The sequence below is a fragment of the Garra rufa genome, chromosome 3 (assembly GCF_049309525.1).
Source record: "Garra rufa chromosome 3, GarRuf1.0, whole genome shotgun sequence".
Lineage (NCBI taxonomy): Eukaryota > Metazoa > Chordata > Actinopteri > Cypriniformes > Cyprinidae > Garra > Garra rufa.
Genome location: NC_133363.1, coordinates 39,687,536 through 39,704,489, shown reverse-complemented (window position 1 = coordinate 39,704,489; position 16,954 = coordinate 39,687,536). Strand labels below are relative to the sequence as shown.

The window sequence follows — 16,954 nt, the reverse complement described above, 5'->3', positions numbered from 1 at the left end:
GTGGACATAGCCTGATGCAGAAACATGTCATAACACCCATGCTTATGCCAGCACTAATAAACACAGAAGACACTGATCACCAAAGCCTCCCATTTAACCTTTGATAACACCTGCGCTCATCTCCTTCTCATCATAGGGGGAAGCTCAGGTGATTGGTCCCTCTACTATAGTGTGAGCTCAGTAACCACTGCTGCAGTAAGTCTGGCTTTCGCTCCATTACATCATGCATTAAAACTCATCTAAGCTTATTAAAGATCATGCTTGAACGAGTGCTTTTACACACATCCTTGTACATAATGCTTGTTATTTTGCCTGCTTTGTCCTTTAGGTTTAAGACCTGTCTGCTTCAGATTGAGAAGAGACCGAAGAGGAGCACAGAGCTAGTATTTATTGTTCCCACTGAGTGCCAGCAAATCTCATGCAGAGTTTGAAAAGCGCTCGAAATAGCACTGTTTCTCTTTTTCTTTTTTAAGCCACTTTTAGCTTCAATAGCTTTTATATAAATTTAAAAATGATCTATATACCTGAATAAATATTCTTGTATTTATCTTCTTTTCAAATGTTAAGATACAGTAGTGTTCTCAGCTGTATTATTAACTGTAAATACTGTAGTAGTGTAAAATACACTTCTGAACTGTTGTGCTTTTTCAGTTCCCACTCTTTTCGTTGTTGTTGCCCTCTTTGCTGCAAACTTCAGCTGGTTTGATTTAGAAAAAAAAATGCCTTGGTGTTAAAAGGCATGTCTAGTTTATTAAGCATCAGTACAGTTAAGGTGTTAAGCAATGTTTAAAGCATTAGTTTCTGTTCTAGTGTTTCCATAGTTTGTGGATCTGTAGTCAGTCAGTTTGATGTATGATAGCTGGCCTGATCTAGAATCAGAGAGCGTTAATTCAAATCATACGACTGACCTCAGGTCAGCTCTGCCTAGCACTGCTGCTCCTGGATGCTGGGTATCATTGCTGCCTGTTTGGAGATGGTGAGAGTTTCATTTCAGTTCTCTTATTTACATTATTAATTATAACAAAATACAACGTGTAAATTGTAAATAGTTGCACCAGTGGTGCTTTAAGGACATAGCGTTTAGGAAGTAATGTTTATACGTGTATTAACCAGTCAACATGGGTATCACTCAAGTGCCGTTCTTTGTTGCCAACCCCAATTGGAAGTGTACAAACAAAACATAATAATAAAAAGTGTTGCAAGTTCTACTTCAAGCTGAAGCATGAGTATGTACTCGCGTGTTTTATTTTTCAATTTTAATAAGTTCACACAGAAGTAATAAAGATGGATTGCTTTGTACAGATGAAGGAAGTGTGGTTTATTTATTGTCTTTAATCATTTATGATTGGCGTAAAGTAGAGCACAAATATCCCACAAACCCTGCAGGCTGGTATTCAATTTCTGCACACCGACTGAGCTAAGAAACGGATTCATTGTAACTAATGATGTTATCGTGCCTTGGGGCACAAGCAGTGTGTAGTTTAAATGCACATTCAAATACATGTAAACACAAGCAGTGTGAGAAATGATGCTCAGTTTAGTTTACTGTACAGTTTTAGCCGGAGGGACATTGTCATCAATAGCTTATTCACAATAACTCTTTGTGAATGGCTTGTTGAAAGCAACTGTACTTTGTGGTCCATGCTTTTTATAATTACATGAGATAGGCATCAGACATGTAATGAGTTTAAACAGATGAATGTATTAGGAAATACTGCTCCTTTGCCTCTGAAACTAGTTAACGTTAACAATAGTTATAAGGGCTGGGTTTTGACACACATTTCACGATTTGATTCTGATGCACAAACTTGTAATTCCATTAGATTTCTTATTCGATTTGATATTGATTATATATTATTTTTGGATATACAGGTGCTGGTCATATAATTAGAATATCTTCAAAAAGTTGATTTATTTCACTAATTCCATTCAAGAAGTGAAACTTGTATAATGTACAAGTGTTTATTTCTTTTAATTTTGATGATTATAACTGACAACTAATGAAAACCCCAATTCAGTATCTCAGAAAATTAGAATATTGTGAAAAGGTTAAGTATTGAAGACACCTGGTGCCACACTCTTATCAGCTAATTAACTCAAAACTCCTGCAAAGGCCTTTAAATGGTCTCTCAGTCTAGTTCTGTAGGTTACACAGTCATGGGGAAGACTGCCGATTTGACAGTTGTCCAAAAGACGACCATTGACACCTTGCACAAGAAGGGCAAGACACAAAAGGTCATTGCAAAAGAGGCTGGCTGTTCACAGAGCTCTGTGTCCCAGCACATTAATAGAGAGGCGAAGGGAAGGAAAAGATGTGGTAGAAAAAAGTGTACAAGCAATAGGGATAAACGCACCCTGGAGAGAATTGTGAAACAAAACCCATTCAAAAATGTGGGGGAGATTCACAAAGAGTGAACTGCAGCTGCAGTCAGTGCTTCAAGAACCACTACACACAGACATATGCAAGACATGGGTTTCAGCTGACCTTAATCTTATTGTGAAGAGGAAGATGCGATATGCCAGACCCAACAGAGCTGAAGGCCACTATCAGAGCAACCTGGGCTCTCATAACACCTGAACAGTGCCACAGACTGATCAACTCCATGCCACGCCGCATTGCTGCAGTAATTCAGGCAAAAGGAGCCCCAACTATAAGTATTGAGTGCTGTACATGCTCATACTTTTCATGTTCATACTTTTCAGTTGGCCAAGATTTCTGTTGGTCTTAAGTAATATTCTAAATTATATTAGTTGTCAAAATTAAAAGAAATAAACACTTGAAATATATCAGTCTGTGTGGAATGAATGTATACATTATACAAGTTTCACTACTTGAATGGAATTAGTGAAATAAATCAACTTTTTGAAGATATTCTAATTATATGACCAGCACCTGTATATCAGGTACAGTACATGTCAAATTTTATTAAAGAAAATCTCAAGTAATGCTGTAAAAGAAGAGTCAGTTGGTACTATAATACTGAAGGTTACGGATTTGTATACAAGCAATTAAGTTTTTATAATGAGTTACAATTAACGTTAAATTATATTTAATGAATATGTCATATGGTGCATATATTTAGCAAAATGCTCCTCTCTAGAGTTCCCTTTTCTAGCTGACTAACAAGTTTATGGTCACGGAATATGTTTTTCTGAGGTAAATGTGTTAGGTGACATTGAGTACGTTTACATGGACAACAATATTCCGATTTTAACGCGATTAAGTCAATACTCTGATTAAGAAGCAACCATGTAAACTGATATTTTTGATTAATTTAATCAGACTAAAGTCATAATCTGAGTAAACACAAATCGAATTAAGACAGGTGGAGTATTCCTATTTTAGTCGCATTATGGAAGACATGTACACACCTTAATCACACTATTCCCCTTGTGTAGGACTTTCCGCCACATTTTGTGACAGGACACACACTAATACTGCGTTCCAGGCAGGTTTTTGAGCTCATAAATCACGTCTTCAAACCTCGACTCAGGACTTTGTAGCGTTCCAGGCAAGTCACGCCAAGCATTTATTAATTTTATATTATTAATAATTTGATTGCAACGTTATATTGTCCTAAACTCTATTTTTCCACCGTGTGCCACTAAAAACCGCACCCCTAGAGGCTTTATTGTTGTTTCTCGGGCTATGTCACGTCAGAACTCGGAACTGGGAGTACGTCGTCGATCTAGTACGAGTTCACGGGTGGGAATTCACGGGTTTGAGTGCCGTTCCAGTGCACTTTCACGGGTAGAAGTTTGGAAAAACACGGGTAACGGGTTGTCTGGAACGCGGCATAACGCTCTCAGTTGATCGCGCTTTGGTTTCATTTTTATTTATTTATTTTTTGCTACAACATGGGCTTAATCAATGCTCATTGCTGATAAATAGCCTAGTTTGCTATCATAATTTTTAGTTTTATGGAAACGTTTTTAACATTCAACCCCCTTTTTCATTAGTATTATTTGTAAGTATTTTGCCTATTTTAATTTTGTGAACGGGATTTCTGCTATTGGAATGTCTTAGGATGCTTTTTACTTTTACTTTCGAATTCATGATCTTGGTTTTGCCAAGGCTACACCTATCAATTTTAAGATTAAAACAAATTCTTAAAAGATGGATTTGTTATTTTTAATTAAACAGCATAACAAAAATAAATTAAAACTAGCTTATATAGCATTTATTAACAAAAACTAATAAGACGAGGCATGGACTCCATCACATGCTGTTATATGCCGACTAAACAATTTATTACAGGGCGCGCAAACACTGAGCAATCAAAATAATTAATAAAAAAAATTAACAAAAGAAAGCCTCCAAAGCGTAATGTGAGGTAAACGGCAAAGATAACAGGGTTTTCAAAATGAAAACAAACAAAAAAAGTAAAACTAAACTGGCTTTCGGTGACTGTGCTTGCGTGTGTTTTTTTTTTTTTTTTTCTCCTAAAAACTGACTGGCTTTGAAACGCTCGCTGTATGGAGCAGACGCTTTGGAGCAGCACATCACGCACTCGCACAAATGCGACCACGGCAAATTTTAACTCACACATTCTAAAAAATGTTGCATATGTCCAGACAGAGCCACTTCAAGCTTTTGTAAAATTAAAACCCAAACATCCAAAAGTCTATAACGAAGATGAACTGATAGTGTCGGGTGTGGACCCAATGACGTGTGTCATTAATCGATCTATGTACTATAACATGTAAAACGGGAACATGAAAGGAATATTCTAAAAGCAACTCATGTAAACAGCTTAATCATATTATTGTCTTATTCAGAATAAGGTCATTAATTAGATTACTGGTGTCCATGTAAACGTAGTCATTGTTACAAACTGTTATACTGTTATAAGTCTTTGCGCGGCTGAAACACTGATTGAGCAATTAACTTTACATGAGACAGGATACGGATTTTACTCTTTCTTTTAACATACCTTTGCATGTTTATTTCTTGCTGCAACTGGACAAGAGTCCAATCGAGCCGCGACTTCATTCATCAAACCTTCATTAACGACAGCGGCATTTACATTTGGATGAAGAGTGGAGCATTTGAGCCGCGCACAGAACACGAAACTGACGGAAGCAGCTCCAGTGGAGACTGGATATAAAACTTTAAGACGACACACAGCTCATTTCTCCGTCACTGTAAGTTACCGAAACCACACATGAAAACACAACACACGGTGGACGCGCATTTGTGCGGCAGAGCGGCTCTCACGCTGTATGACGTGACATCTAGTTTTACTGCTTTGTCTTATTTCTCAACATAAATTGATCCACTGTTTTCGTCTGTAACAGAAGGAAGGTGAAAATACATGAATGATCGGCAATTAATCATTTTAATCTTATTCTAAAAACAGATTTGGGTGGGGTTCTATTGAATAGTTGATCTTTATTCTTTTAAAGTCTCACCTGGAGAAAATAGACTAGGTTTGCAGTAATCCCTAGAGTCCATTTTGGTGGAGTCAAGTAGCCCTATCAGGAAGGCATCCGTGGGCCAACATCATCTCCTTTTAGGAAAGACTGAAATATGCAAAGGCCACATCTGGACAGGGAGATACGAAGCCAGGTTGTTTAGCATGTAGGAAATGCCACAGAATTTTCCATCGTTTTTTATTTGTTTTGTCCACACACGGATGGAAACCGCAAACCCGAGAGTGGAACGGAACTCAATGAGGCATAATTGGCTGAATCACTCACAGTGTGAGTGAATATGATGAGCCCTGAGTGCTCCAGTGAGGCTGGATGGGCTTCTGCTGTACTACTTTGGTTTATTTATCTCTTTTACCAAGAATATTTTGCACCATCAATCTTTAATGATATTACAGCCAAATCCAAACTTGAGGAACTGGGAAAAGCTGGATATGAGCAATGGAAAGGTACTGATTCATGTAAAAATTAGAACACATCTCTAGGACATCTCCAGACAGTTTTGAAATTAATCAATATATCCATCCAGCATACAGAGATATTCACAAAACAGAATCCTATTCTTAACTCTAACTTTAAACATAGCCTAAGTTTAACCATCAGACCTAACTCAAATCCTAGTAAAAATAGAGGGTTTGCACTTAGGCCGCGGTTTGGTCAGTTACCCAGATGCGTGACCACATCGGAGATACTCGGATGTAAACAACAGCATAGATTGCACAGTTAATGTAGGCTACTACTGAATACGTTGTTCTGCTTATTTATGCTGTCTAAACTACAGAAAAAATGTGTGGAAGCTGCTAAATCATATAGAGAAGGACTTAGTAAGCAGGAAGGGGCACACTATTTTGACAAACTAAAGTTAATCGGTGGTAAAGATACGTACAAACAGTATTAGTTAAGATATTAGCCTAATATTTCACCTACCTGACCGGAAATGATAAGAACAAACACGAATGTTGTCAAGATTGCCCTGGAAATTCTGGTTCAGTTTGGCCAACCACAAACGCCTTTTGTTCCTCAGACAGTTTTTTGCACTCTTCTCCTTGATTTGTTATAACTTTTGGCAGTCTAAAGTACTCCAAAAGTTTTTCCCGGTCTAACCGATTAGTACAACCCAAAACATGACAATAAGTGACCATTTTCAGCAACAATAATTAGCTAAATATGCGAGTTTCGTTGGGTTCAGTGGCCTTGTTTACGTTTAGTCCCGCCAATATGGGACCGTCATATCTCCAATGCATTTTATTAATATTGTTAGAAAAATCCACAAATCCCCCAGCAGGAGGCGCACAGCCGTGAGTACTCTAGCTCTCTGTCTCATCTGTAGTGTTTTTTATAGATTATATGTGACCCAGGACCACAAAACCAGACGTAAGGGTCATTTCTAGAAAGATTTCTATTGCAAGTCCAAAAAAAAAAATAAAAAAAAATATTGAGAAAATCGTCTAAAATTGTCCAAATGAAGTTTTTAGCAATGCATATTACCAGTCAAAAATTAAGATTGGATATATTTACGGTATGAAATTTACAAAATTTCCTTTACTTAATATCCTAATGATTTTTATTATAAAAGAAAAATGGATAATTTGACCCATACAATGTATTTTTGGCTATTGCTACAAATATACCCATGCTACTTAAGACTGGTTTTGTGCTCCAGGGTCACATGTGTCATAATACATTGGAAGCAACACAAATCATAAAACTGCTACCTATCCTAAACTGGGTGTTCACATCATTGTTTTCATAAATATGAGTGGCTCCTCAGAGAATCTTTCGCTGAAGAAGAACTCTACTATACTTCTATGAAATTCTTTTTAAAGACTTTAAAAAATACCATGGTATATTTACATTTACATATAATCATTTAGCATATGCTTTTATCTAAAGCGACTTACAAATGATTAGCAACTACGCAGTAAGTATAGAAAACAAAATAAAATAATTTTTGCTGTTTGTCTAAATTTCAACCAAGTCTCCACTGGTCTGTGCTGCTGGAATGTGGGCGCTTCTGTCATGCTGACACTGTGCTGAGTGATTGTCCCGGGCCCTCTGGGCTTGTCTGCGTCTGCATTAGTTCCCTTTGCTTTCTAACACAGGTGTCATAGTTTGTCTCTTTGCATTGTAAATGGTGTGTGTTGTTGCGCTGTATTAGTTCTGCCTTTATCCGGGTTCTGCCGGTGTCCACTCATCATCTGCCTGTTGATTCATCAGCACTGCAGCTTTTCCTCAGTCTAACAGTCCTGTCCTTAAGCCACCCACCTTGGCTGCCACCCCGTCCAACAGACTCATCTTGGAGAGACCCACATGTCTGCTAATCTCCCACAGTATATTCATCACGGGGGCCATTTCTCTGCTGTTGCATCTCAGGCACTCCATGAAATCTGGTGCAGGTGGCTGAGGGGCTGCGCTGGGCCAATTGTGTGATAGAGAGAAATGAGTTATTGGCTGTTGTCTGTTACATATGGGAATGGTTTCCAGGTGATGCTTGGGACGATTAATCTGCTCAATCTCTTTAGGTGCCACCATCCTTTCACACTTACAGCATGTGTTAGTAGGTGGGAAACCAACATATGCTGCTCTGAGTGTGTGCTGGAGGTCTCAGCAGAGAGGAAAAGAGACTCTCCCTGTGAAATTACATGTGCCCATCTACTGTGTCCCGTGTAATAAAAATACATTTTTGTTTTTAAAGTTAGAAACATACGTTCTGAATTCAGTATTGCTAGTTTCTTTGTCTGCCTTTTCTTCTACAGTTTTCATCTACGTTTTACCTGTGCCTATGTTTATTATTCATGGAGTCAGTGAAAAATATCCTGAAGCATTTGCCTAGACTAGAGTGACTGCTTCATTTTCATCTTCATTTAAATCCTTCATGTTTAACCTAACCATAGTAAGCAAACCAAAACAAGCAGTCAGCAACCAACAATTCACAATATCTGAACATTTGTCCATTAACCTTGACTGACAAACTGACAAAAAGAATCAGAAAAAGAAAGAAAGAAGTCCTGTGCTGAAAAACACTCATCTGCTATGGATCAGATTGCCTTATGGAATAGCATGTAAAGTACATTAGGTTTGCTGATAATGTTGGCTCAGGGAGGACTCCATCTTGCCTTTGCATTTGTGTTTCTGTACTTAGATTGGGTGAAAAACTGGTGTGTTGAATGCAGGACTTGAATGCACTGGAGCTCTTATGCACTGCTTAATAAGTAAAAGAAACACGTCTTTGTAACATGGTGAAATCACATATTCATTATGTAAAATATAAGAAAAATACTAATGATGAATGATATGTCATTTGTAGAAACGTGTTTGCAGGTTTATTGCATAAGCCAGTGCAGTACCTGTATGAAATGAATCAAACCAACTTTTCTTGCCCAGTTTTTGCCTGTTTTGTTCTAGACATTGAAATGCTGGATTAGAAAGAGGTTTCTCATCTGAAGAAAATTAGCTGTAATGAGCAAAAACAAACTATAATTTCTGTACTAACCTCATGCAGCTGACATAACTCACTCTGTTGGTTTAAACTCTCCATCATCATAACATTTTCATGGAATGTATGCATACTTTCATAATGTCTAAAAACCCACAAGTCAAATGCATCAACCTTACTTTTCCACAGAAGAAATCCGTAAAGGTTTGAGTCTGTTGCAGTATGTATGAAGTATGACCAGCAGATGGCGGCACTGTCACATTCAAGACAGATGAGAGGCGTCTAGTTGTTTCGAAGTCTTCTGTTTCCTGGAGATCTTTTTGACTTGCGTGTAAGAAATATTATCTGATCTGATCGAAAATTTTGATCATCAAATATACTCTTTAAAACATCCCATGTAGTTATACTAAAGTACTAATAATGATTGTGATTAAGTAGACCTAACAATAAATATAGAGTGAATAAACATTGATACATATTTTTCATATTCTAAATCTATTCTCCTAAACTGTGTAAATTATCTACCTTGTATTTGCCGTAGTCCGGCTTCTGGTCTTATCAGTACAAAAGGCGTGTTTTGCTGCTTGATATTGCAAATTGGTGTGTCTTACCATATTATTTTATTGTAGGCTATTATCTTAATTATGAACACACTGGTTTGTAGTGCAAACAGTTTTACCGTTTACTGCATGTTGTTGTTATTCTCGTAATTTTCTCATAGCGGGTAATAAACCGGAAGTCTCGCCCAAAGGCTAACTTCCCCATTGCAGAATAAGGCGGATAGTCAAATACAAAAAGACGCTGTTACAACTTACTACACTGCCAGAATATAACATAACAGAAATTTAAATTGAGTGCATGAATCAAATAATTAAGATTAGTATTTGTAATATTTTAAGGGAAGACACAAAACCAAAAAGGGCAAAAACACGTTTTGTTTTCAGGCTCTGGTAAATTTACTACAAGTAACTTCTCTTCTTTCAGACTAGTGGAAAGAAAACATCCAAAGTACAAACTTAAGTGTTTATTTTTTTATTGATTTTTCAAACGTAATCTGTTTGCTGTCTGCAGATTTTAATTCACAATATATATCTTTAAAGGCCATTTTCTCAAAATTAGCTTGTCAGAAAACTCCACTTTCAAAATTCCAGTTATATTCCTGTCTATATTCTAAAGGTCTTTACAGAGGGGATTGTTCATATGTGACCCTACACCACAAAACCAGTTGTAAGTAGCATGGGTATATTTGTAGCAATTGCCAACAATACATTGTATGGGTCAAAATTACAAATTTTTATGCCAAAAATCATTAGGATATTAAGTAAAGGTCATGTTCCATGGAGATATTTTGTCAATTTCCTACAATAAATATATCAAAATTAAATTTTTGATTAGTAATATGCATTGCTAAGATTTTCAAATAGTTGTATCTCAGACAATTATTGTCCTATTTATTCAGCTTTCAGATGATGTATAAATCTCAATTTCCAAAAATCTACCCTTATTATAATGGTTTTGTGGTCCAGGGTCATATATCATTTGTCTGTATCATTTATTTAACATTTTATGTAAATGATAATAAGATTTGAATTATCATAACACATACCTCATTACCTAAAACCTTAATTATATCAAAATACAGAACAGAAGAAAACTTTGTGATTCAAATTATACTAGTTTAATCATTTAACAACTCTGACATGACTGCAAATTACATTATTATTATTATTAAATCCTGTAAATCCTTTATATTTATATACAGAAATGACTACTGTCTACTCATTTCTAGTTAATCTAACTTTTTACTATTGGTTTGGATTTCTAGTAAGTAGTAAACTGAGGAATCTCAAAGTCCATTTCAGAAAACCGAAAGTCCAGCACAATAGTGAAAGAACTGCTTACTGCTTGATTTGTCTCCACCTTTTTCTGTCATATGAACAACACACAGTGGAAGTGTTGCTTTGTAAGCTAAATCACAAGGAACTGAAAACAGCGAGTTTCAGTCAGAACTTGGACTCACTAAAACCAGAGACAATGATGAACGGCTCCTCTCGCTATAGTGACAATGATATGGTTCTGGACAGCTGGTCATCTGCAGGGAACGCAGCAGCCTGTGTGATCCTGGGGGTGTGTTTCCTGGTGGGCACTCCTGGGAACCTGCTGGTGGTGTGGACCATCTTGAAGCATGTGAAACAGCGTTCACATACGGTGCTTCTCATCCTCCACCTGGCAGTCGCAGATCTTCTGGTGCTGATCACTCTGCCGCTGTGGATCTACTCGCTGACCCAATCCTGGGTGTTTGGAGAGGCTGCCTGCAAAGCCATGGCGTACATCATCAACGCCTGCATGTACAGCAGCGTCTTCATCATCACCATCATGAGTGTGGAGCGATTCCTGGCTGTCAGATACCCCTTGAAGATGCTGTATTGGCAAGATGGGATGTCCATGTACAGAATACTGGCAGTGACTTGGACCCTGTCATTCATTTTGGGGATTCCAGTCATCCTAACACAATTTCTAGATGATGATGATGGAGTGAAACATTGCTTGTACCGGGAGTACAGCTCTATATCCTTTGAAGTTTTTTGTATGTGTTTGGAGACTCTGCTTGGTTTCGTTATTCCATTTCTCACACTTGCCATCTGCTACTGTCAAGTTGCCGTACTGCTCCAAAAGGTGCGCTTTAGGGTCAAGAAAGCAGTCTTCCTCATTTGTGGAGTATTTGTGGCCTTTATTTTGTGTTGGCTACCTTACCACATCCTCAATGTCATAGGAACTGTGATTCTTCTAGTAGGACATTCAGATGAACAGTCTCATATCCCAAATAGTGTTGTCTTCATTTCTGGAGCTTTGGCATTTATCAGTAGCTCAGTAAACCCTGTGCTATATGTGTTTGCTTCTAAAAACTTCCATGGAAGTCTGAGGAAGTCTGGGATAGTGAAGCTGTTTCAGGACTTAGCAGCACAAACACAGCAAATGACAGAAGGCTCCTTACAGGATTCTGGACTGCAGGATGGAAAGACCAGTGAAGATCCAAATAGTGCTGAACAGAGTAACTGATAGACTTATTAGAAATGTAAACATTTTCTTAATGGTCAAATCTTTTTGGTAAAACTTGCCTAAATACCATTATATTTCTCTTTGTTAGTGGTTGAAATTGTTTCAATGTCAAAAGATTTAGATTTTTTATTAGTCAAAGTTTTTATTATGCCATAATATGTGTTTATTTTTTATGGTCAAAATTGTTCAAATATTAAACTATTGAAGTTAAAGTTATTATAATGATGATTCTTATTTAAATGCCATAATAGCTCAAACATTTGTGGTTAAAGTTGTTTAAATCCAATTATATCCTCACTTTTTTTGGTCAGTTTAAATACCCTTTATTTAAACAACTGACTAAGTCTGTTTCTGACACTGAATAAGAAATAAAAAATGTAGGCCTGATTGCGACTTTTTACTCACAATTCTGACTTTTTTCTTATAATTGTGAAATATAAACTTGCAATTCTGAGAAATGAAGTCAGAATTGCGAGATATAGGCTAAACTCTTTTTTTTTCTTAGAATTGCATGATATAAACTCACAATTGCAAGTTATTAAGTCCGAATTGAGAGATACAAACTTGCAATTCTGAGAACATATCAGTCTTCCCCCCTCCTTAAAAATTGGACCTGCCATTTGGATTGCCATTTTATATCTCACAATTCTGAGCAAAAAAAGTCAGAATTGCTGACAGAAGTCAGAATTGAGAAAAAAGTCTGACTTTTTTCTTGCAAATGTGAGTTTGTATCAACACAATTCTGTCTTCTTTTCTTGCAGTTGTGAGTTTTTATCACGCAATTCTGAATAAAAAAAGAAAGAATTGTGACTTTGTATTTAGCAATTCTGACTTTTTGCTCACATTCAATTCTGAGGAAAAAAGTAAGAATTGTCACTTTACAGTATATTTTGCAATTCTGACTAAACTCACAATTGCGAGTTTATACCATGCAATTCTGAGAAAAAAAAGTCTGGATTGTGAGTTTATAACTCGCAATCCTGACTTTATAACTCACAATTGCGTCTTTATATTAAAATTCTGAGATAACTTGCATTTGTAAAAAAAAGATAAAAACTTGCAATTCTGACTTTTTTCTCTGAAATGCAAGTTTGTATCACACAATTCTGACTTTATATCTTGCAATTCAGACCTTTTTCTGGGAATTGTTAGCTAATCTTACTCAAATTCTGAGAAAAAAGTAAGAATTGTGACTTTATATCTCGCAATTCAGACTTTTTACTCGCAATTGTGAGTTTATATCTCGCAATCCTGACTTAACTCGCAGTAGCATCTCTATATCAAAATACTGGGAAAAAAATTGTAAAAAACATAACGTTAAAGATAAATGCGAGCTTGTATCACACAATTCTTTTTTCTCGCAATTATGAGTTTATATATGATGCAATTCTGCAAAAAAAAAGTCAGAATTGTGAGCTAAAAAGTCTCAATAACATTTTTTTAAATTCTCTAAATTAGTGACGGAAATGGGCTTCCATACTTAATAGTGGATCTTTTAAAGTTATTAAAGTTGCTTAAATGTTATTATTCTTAATACTAAGGTAAAAACAAGGTAAGAAAAACAAATAAAACAAAATATTCTGCTTGAGCATTTGCAGGGCTTTAAAAAATCTTTCTCTGCTCCAGTGCTGTATATATGAAAGGCCTTAAAAAACAAAACAAAACAAAAAAAACCTCACCAAAATTGTCATGAGAAATTCTTGGGTGTAAGCTGTAATTACATCCGCTTTTTACATCCGAATTCGCAGTTGCACAGTTGTGATGCTCCTCCCATGCTAACGTACACATTCTTGGTTGTCTTTCTAGCCAACAATCACTTGAGATGTTTTTCTTTTCTGTGCTTGAGAGTTCTGTTTTTCTCAGTTTCCACAAACGGGAAGTGAGTTTTGCTGAGGCAGACTGGTTTTCTAGCTCAGTGGTTAGATGTATAGCAGACTCGAGTGGACAGAGAGAGAATCATGAACGCTACAGCTTATCTTCAGGCAGATGAAGAGACCGAGCTGGGCTTGGTGGGGGCTTCTGTGATCCTGGGGGTGTGTTTCCTGGTGGGCACACCTGGGAACCTGCTGGTGGTGTGGACCATCTTGAAGCATGTGAAACAGCGTTCACATACGGTGCTTCTCATCCTCCACCTGGCAGTCGCAGATCTTCTGGTGCTGATCACTCTGCCGCTGTGGATCTACTCGCTGACCCAATCCTGGGTGTTTGGAGAGGCTGCCTGCAAAGCCATGGTGTACATCATCAACGCCTGCATGTACAGCAGCGTCTTCATCATCACCATCATGAGTGTGGAGCGATTCCTGGCTGTCAGATACCCCTTCGCCTCTGCCGGCTGGAGGAGGAGACAAGCACTGAACAAGGTACTTCTAATGATATGGATTGCTTCGTTTCTCCTCAGTATTCCCGTCATTGTAACTCACACTCTGGATGAAGTTCACGGACAAAAACAGTGTCTGTTCAGGGAGTACGAGACTGTCACCCAGGAGGCTGTTTTGCTCATTTTAGAATCTCTTATAGGCTTTGTCATCCCTTTCGTCACTCTATTGATCTGTTACGGTTGCCTCTTCAGCCGCATAGCGCAAATGAACTTCAAGTCCAAGCGTAAGTCGACGGTTCTCATCTGCAGTGTGGTGGTGATGTTTGCTCTCTGCTGGATTCCTCATCATGTAGTGAACTTGATTTCCCTCATCTCGCTCACTGTCAAGCACTCAAACCCTGACATGGCGGAAAGTTTGGAGGACGCCCGCAACACAATGACCTTTATAGCAGGAGCCCTGGCGTTCATCAGTAGCTCAGTCAATCCAGTGCTTTATGTGTTTGCTGCACGCACCTTCCGAAGCTCGCTCAGGGAAACTGGAATACAGAAGCTCTTCCAGCATTTGTCCAGTGCAGTGTCAGGTGAAGGGAATAAAGAGTTATCATTTGTGTCCAAAAGACAGAGTTCACACACCACCAACTCACAGTGTCTCACAGACTCAAAAGTGCCTATGGACGTGGCTATGGAATCATGCATCAGTACCTCAGACTGACTTTGGAAAAAGCTTTATACTCAGGAACACAATGGTCATAACTGCTTGAAGTTCTTAATACAATTGTAGTCAAACGTAAACATTTTTGAAGTAAAATATTTTTTCTGTGGCTTGTTCTTTGTGTTGTGCGTATATTTTAGTACTCACATGTTAAATTAGAACTGTATATTTTATGATGAAGTCACTTTTATAAATAACTCAAATGCCTGTATAGCGTTATATATTTCTGTCTGTTTAGGAACACATTTCCATCGTATCTTATGTAAACAGATTGTCTTTAGTATTACATCTTCTGTGCTTTTTGATTTCAACATCTTCCTGTTCCTTGCAATGGTGTGAAAGAAGAAGTGGGCATTAAACGGAACAGAAATCCGTCTGGAAGAAGAGTCCACTGAAATGTCTTTCTTTTCTGTAATGCTCTTTCGAAATGAAAATTGTTATTTTTAAAAACCTAAACATATAAATGATCTTGCTGCTCTCTAAAGCAGAAGTAAAACTCACCAGGGTGTTTCTTTTTCTGTGAAATCTGTTTAGGCACTTTTCTGTGATATACCTTTGTGATAAAAAAAAATGAATTTATAGAATTTGTAAAAATGCTATATTGAATAAAGGCTAGAATACACTACATAGCATTTGTCTCTGGATGAGTCAGCTCTAGTTTGCCAAAGTCAGAGCCAGTTTGCAAATTTTTGAAAGTCAGAGTTGACCAATTTTACAGATAATTGCACAGTGCAGGATGGGCGCAGGCTTTGATTTTTTTAGTTTTTTAGTTTTTTGTGATTAGTCCGTGTTTGATAGTGTGAGCTGATTTTAGAACACATTATTTTTATTTGTCATTTGTCTCTAAGCAACGAGTTGCATGTTTCAGTGTGAGTTTGCTGTTTTCACTACTCAGAATGCCCAGTTTTTCTTTGTAACCATTTATGAAGGTGACAAGTGTTTTAAAATCTGTTCAGATCTGAGTCTATTCCAGGGCTTTAAGAGTGGTGACATTACATTTCTCATGTCGTGACCTGTGGTTCTATTTGTATCTCTCTTTTACAACACAAATTTCATGAATTGAAGAATCAGCTGACCATTGCTCAAAATCAAACCAGAGAGAGAAGGAGAGAGATGCTTGACTTCCTGAGTCTGGCAGAAGGCATGAAATCGTCACCTAAGTTTGGCACGCAATGGAATAGTGAGGAGACTGCAGACAAACAGTCTCTGTCTGGCTTTTTGTCCGAATAAATTACTGACACACAGGCACATAACAGCACTGAATCATGGAAACAAAACTCAGACTTCGGCACGGTTGCTTCTATAGGGCAGTGTTTTTCAACCACTGTGCCGCGGTACACTAGTGTGCCGTGAGAGATCGTCAGGTGTGCCGTGGGAAATTATTCAATTTCACCTAAAACAGGCCCAGGTTTCACACTGAGTAGGTAGAAATATGAAAGATCAAAAAAGACTGTTTTCATTGTGTTTATTTAAATCCTATTCAAGACACTTTGATAAGAATGACTGTATATTGTTAATTGCACTTTTTATTTGAAAGAAGAAGAAATATGAAAGATCATAGAGTTGTTTTTTTTCCGATTGTTTCGACAGTTTCGATTGTTGGTGTGCCTTGTGATTTTTTTCAATTAAAAATGTACCTTGGCTCAAAAAAGGTTGAAAAACACTGATATAGGGTATAAAGTTGAAGTAAAAAGTAAGTCCCGAAATAAGTGGGATCATCATTGGCTTTTTGAATTTGAACATCAGGGTAAATTTACCTTATTTTGTCTTCTGGGAAACATGTAAGTATCTTCTGTAGCTTCTAAAGGGCAGTAGTCAATGATATGTAGAATATGATATTTAGGCAAAATAAGAAAAATGTACACATCTTCATTCTGTTCAAAAGTTTACACCCCTGGCTCTTAATGCATTGTGTTTCCCTCTGGAGCATCAGTGAGCATTTGAACCTTCTGTAATAGTTGCATATGAACCCTTCAGTTGTCCTCAGTGTGAAAAGATG

General features: G+C 37.3%; 3 protein-coding genes across 3 annotated transcripts in view; all 3 read left to right on the top strand.

Annotated features, from left to right (window-relative positions):
• plekhg4 (pleckstrin homology domain containing, family G (with RhoGef domain) member 4) overlaps window positions 1-1,307 on the top strand; it is a 91,907-nt gene extending 90,600 nt beyond the window's left edge. The window contains exons 23-24 of the mRNA XM_073836082.1: window positions 137-195; window positions 329-1,307. Coding sequence (XP_073692183.1) covers window positions 137-175 — 39 coding nt within the window. The 3' untranslated portion in view covers window positions 176-195; window positions 329-1,307. The remainder of the gene's footprint in view (window positions 1-136; window positions 196-328) is intronic.
• A 9,550-nt stretch (window positions 1,308-10,857) lies between these two features.
• LOC141332470 (leukotriene B4 receptor 1) lies at window positions 10,858-12,048 on the top strand. Its single transcript, XM_073837605.1, has one exon. The coding sequence runs from the start codon at window positions 10,901-10,903 to the stop codon at window positions 11,924-11,926; it is 1,026 nt and encodes a 341-aa protein (XP_073693706.1). The 5' UTR covers window positions 10,858-10,900; the 3' UTR covers window positions 11,927-12,048.
• A 1,564-nt stretch (window positions 12,049-13,612) lies between these two features.
• On the top strand, window positions 13,613-15,582 carry LOC141332324 (leukotriene B4 receptor 1). Its single transcript, XM_073837460.1, has one exon. It carries the CDS (start codon window positions 13,885-13,887, stop codon window positions 14,953-14,955), a length of 1,071 nt encoding a protein of 356 aa, XP_073693561.1. The 5' UTR covers window positions 13,613-13,884; the 3' UTR covers window positions 14,956-15,582.
• Window positions 15,583-16,954: the final 1,372 nt, after the last annotated feature.

Coding starts and splice junctions, on each gene's coding strand:
- LOC141332324 (XM_073837460.1), top strand. CDS start 13,885: ATGAACGCTACAGCTTATCTTCAGGCAGATGAAGAGACCGAGCTGGGC.
- LOC141332470 (XM_073837605.1), top strand. CDS start 10,901: ATGATGAACGGCTCCTCTCGCTATAGTGACAATGATATGGTTCTGGAC.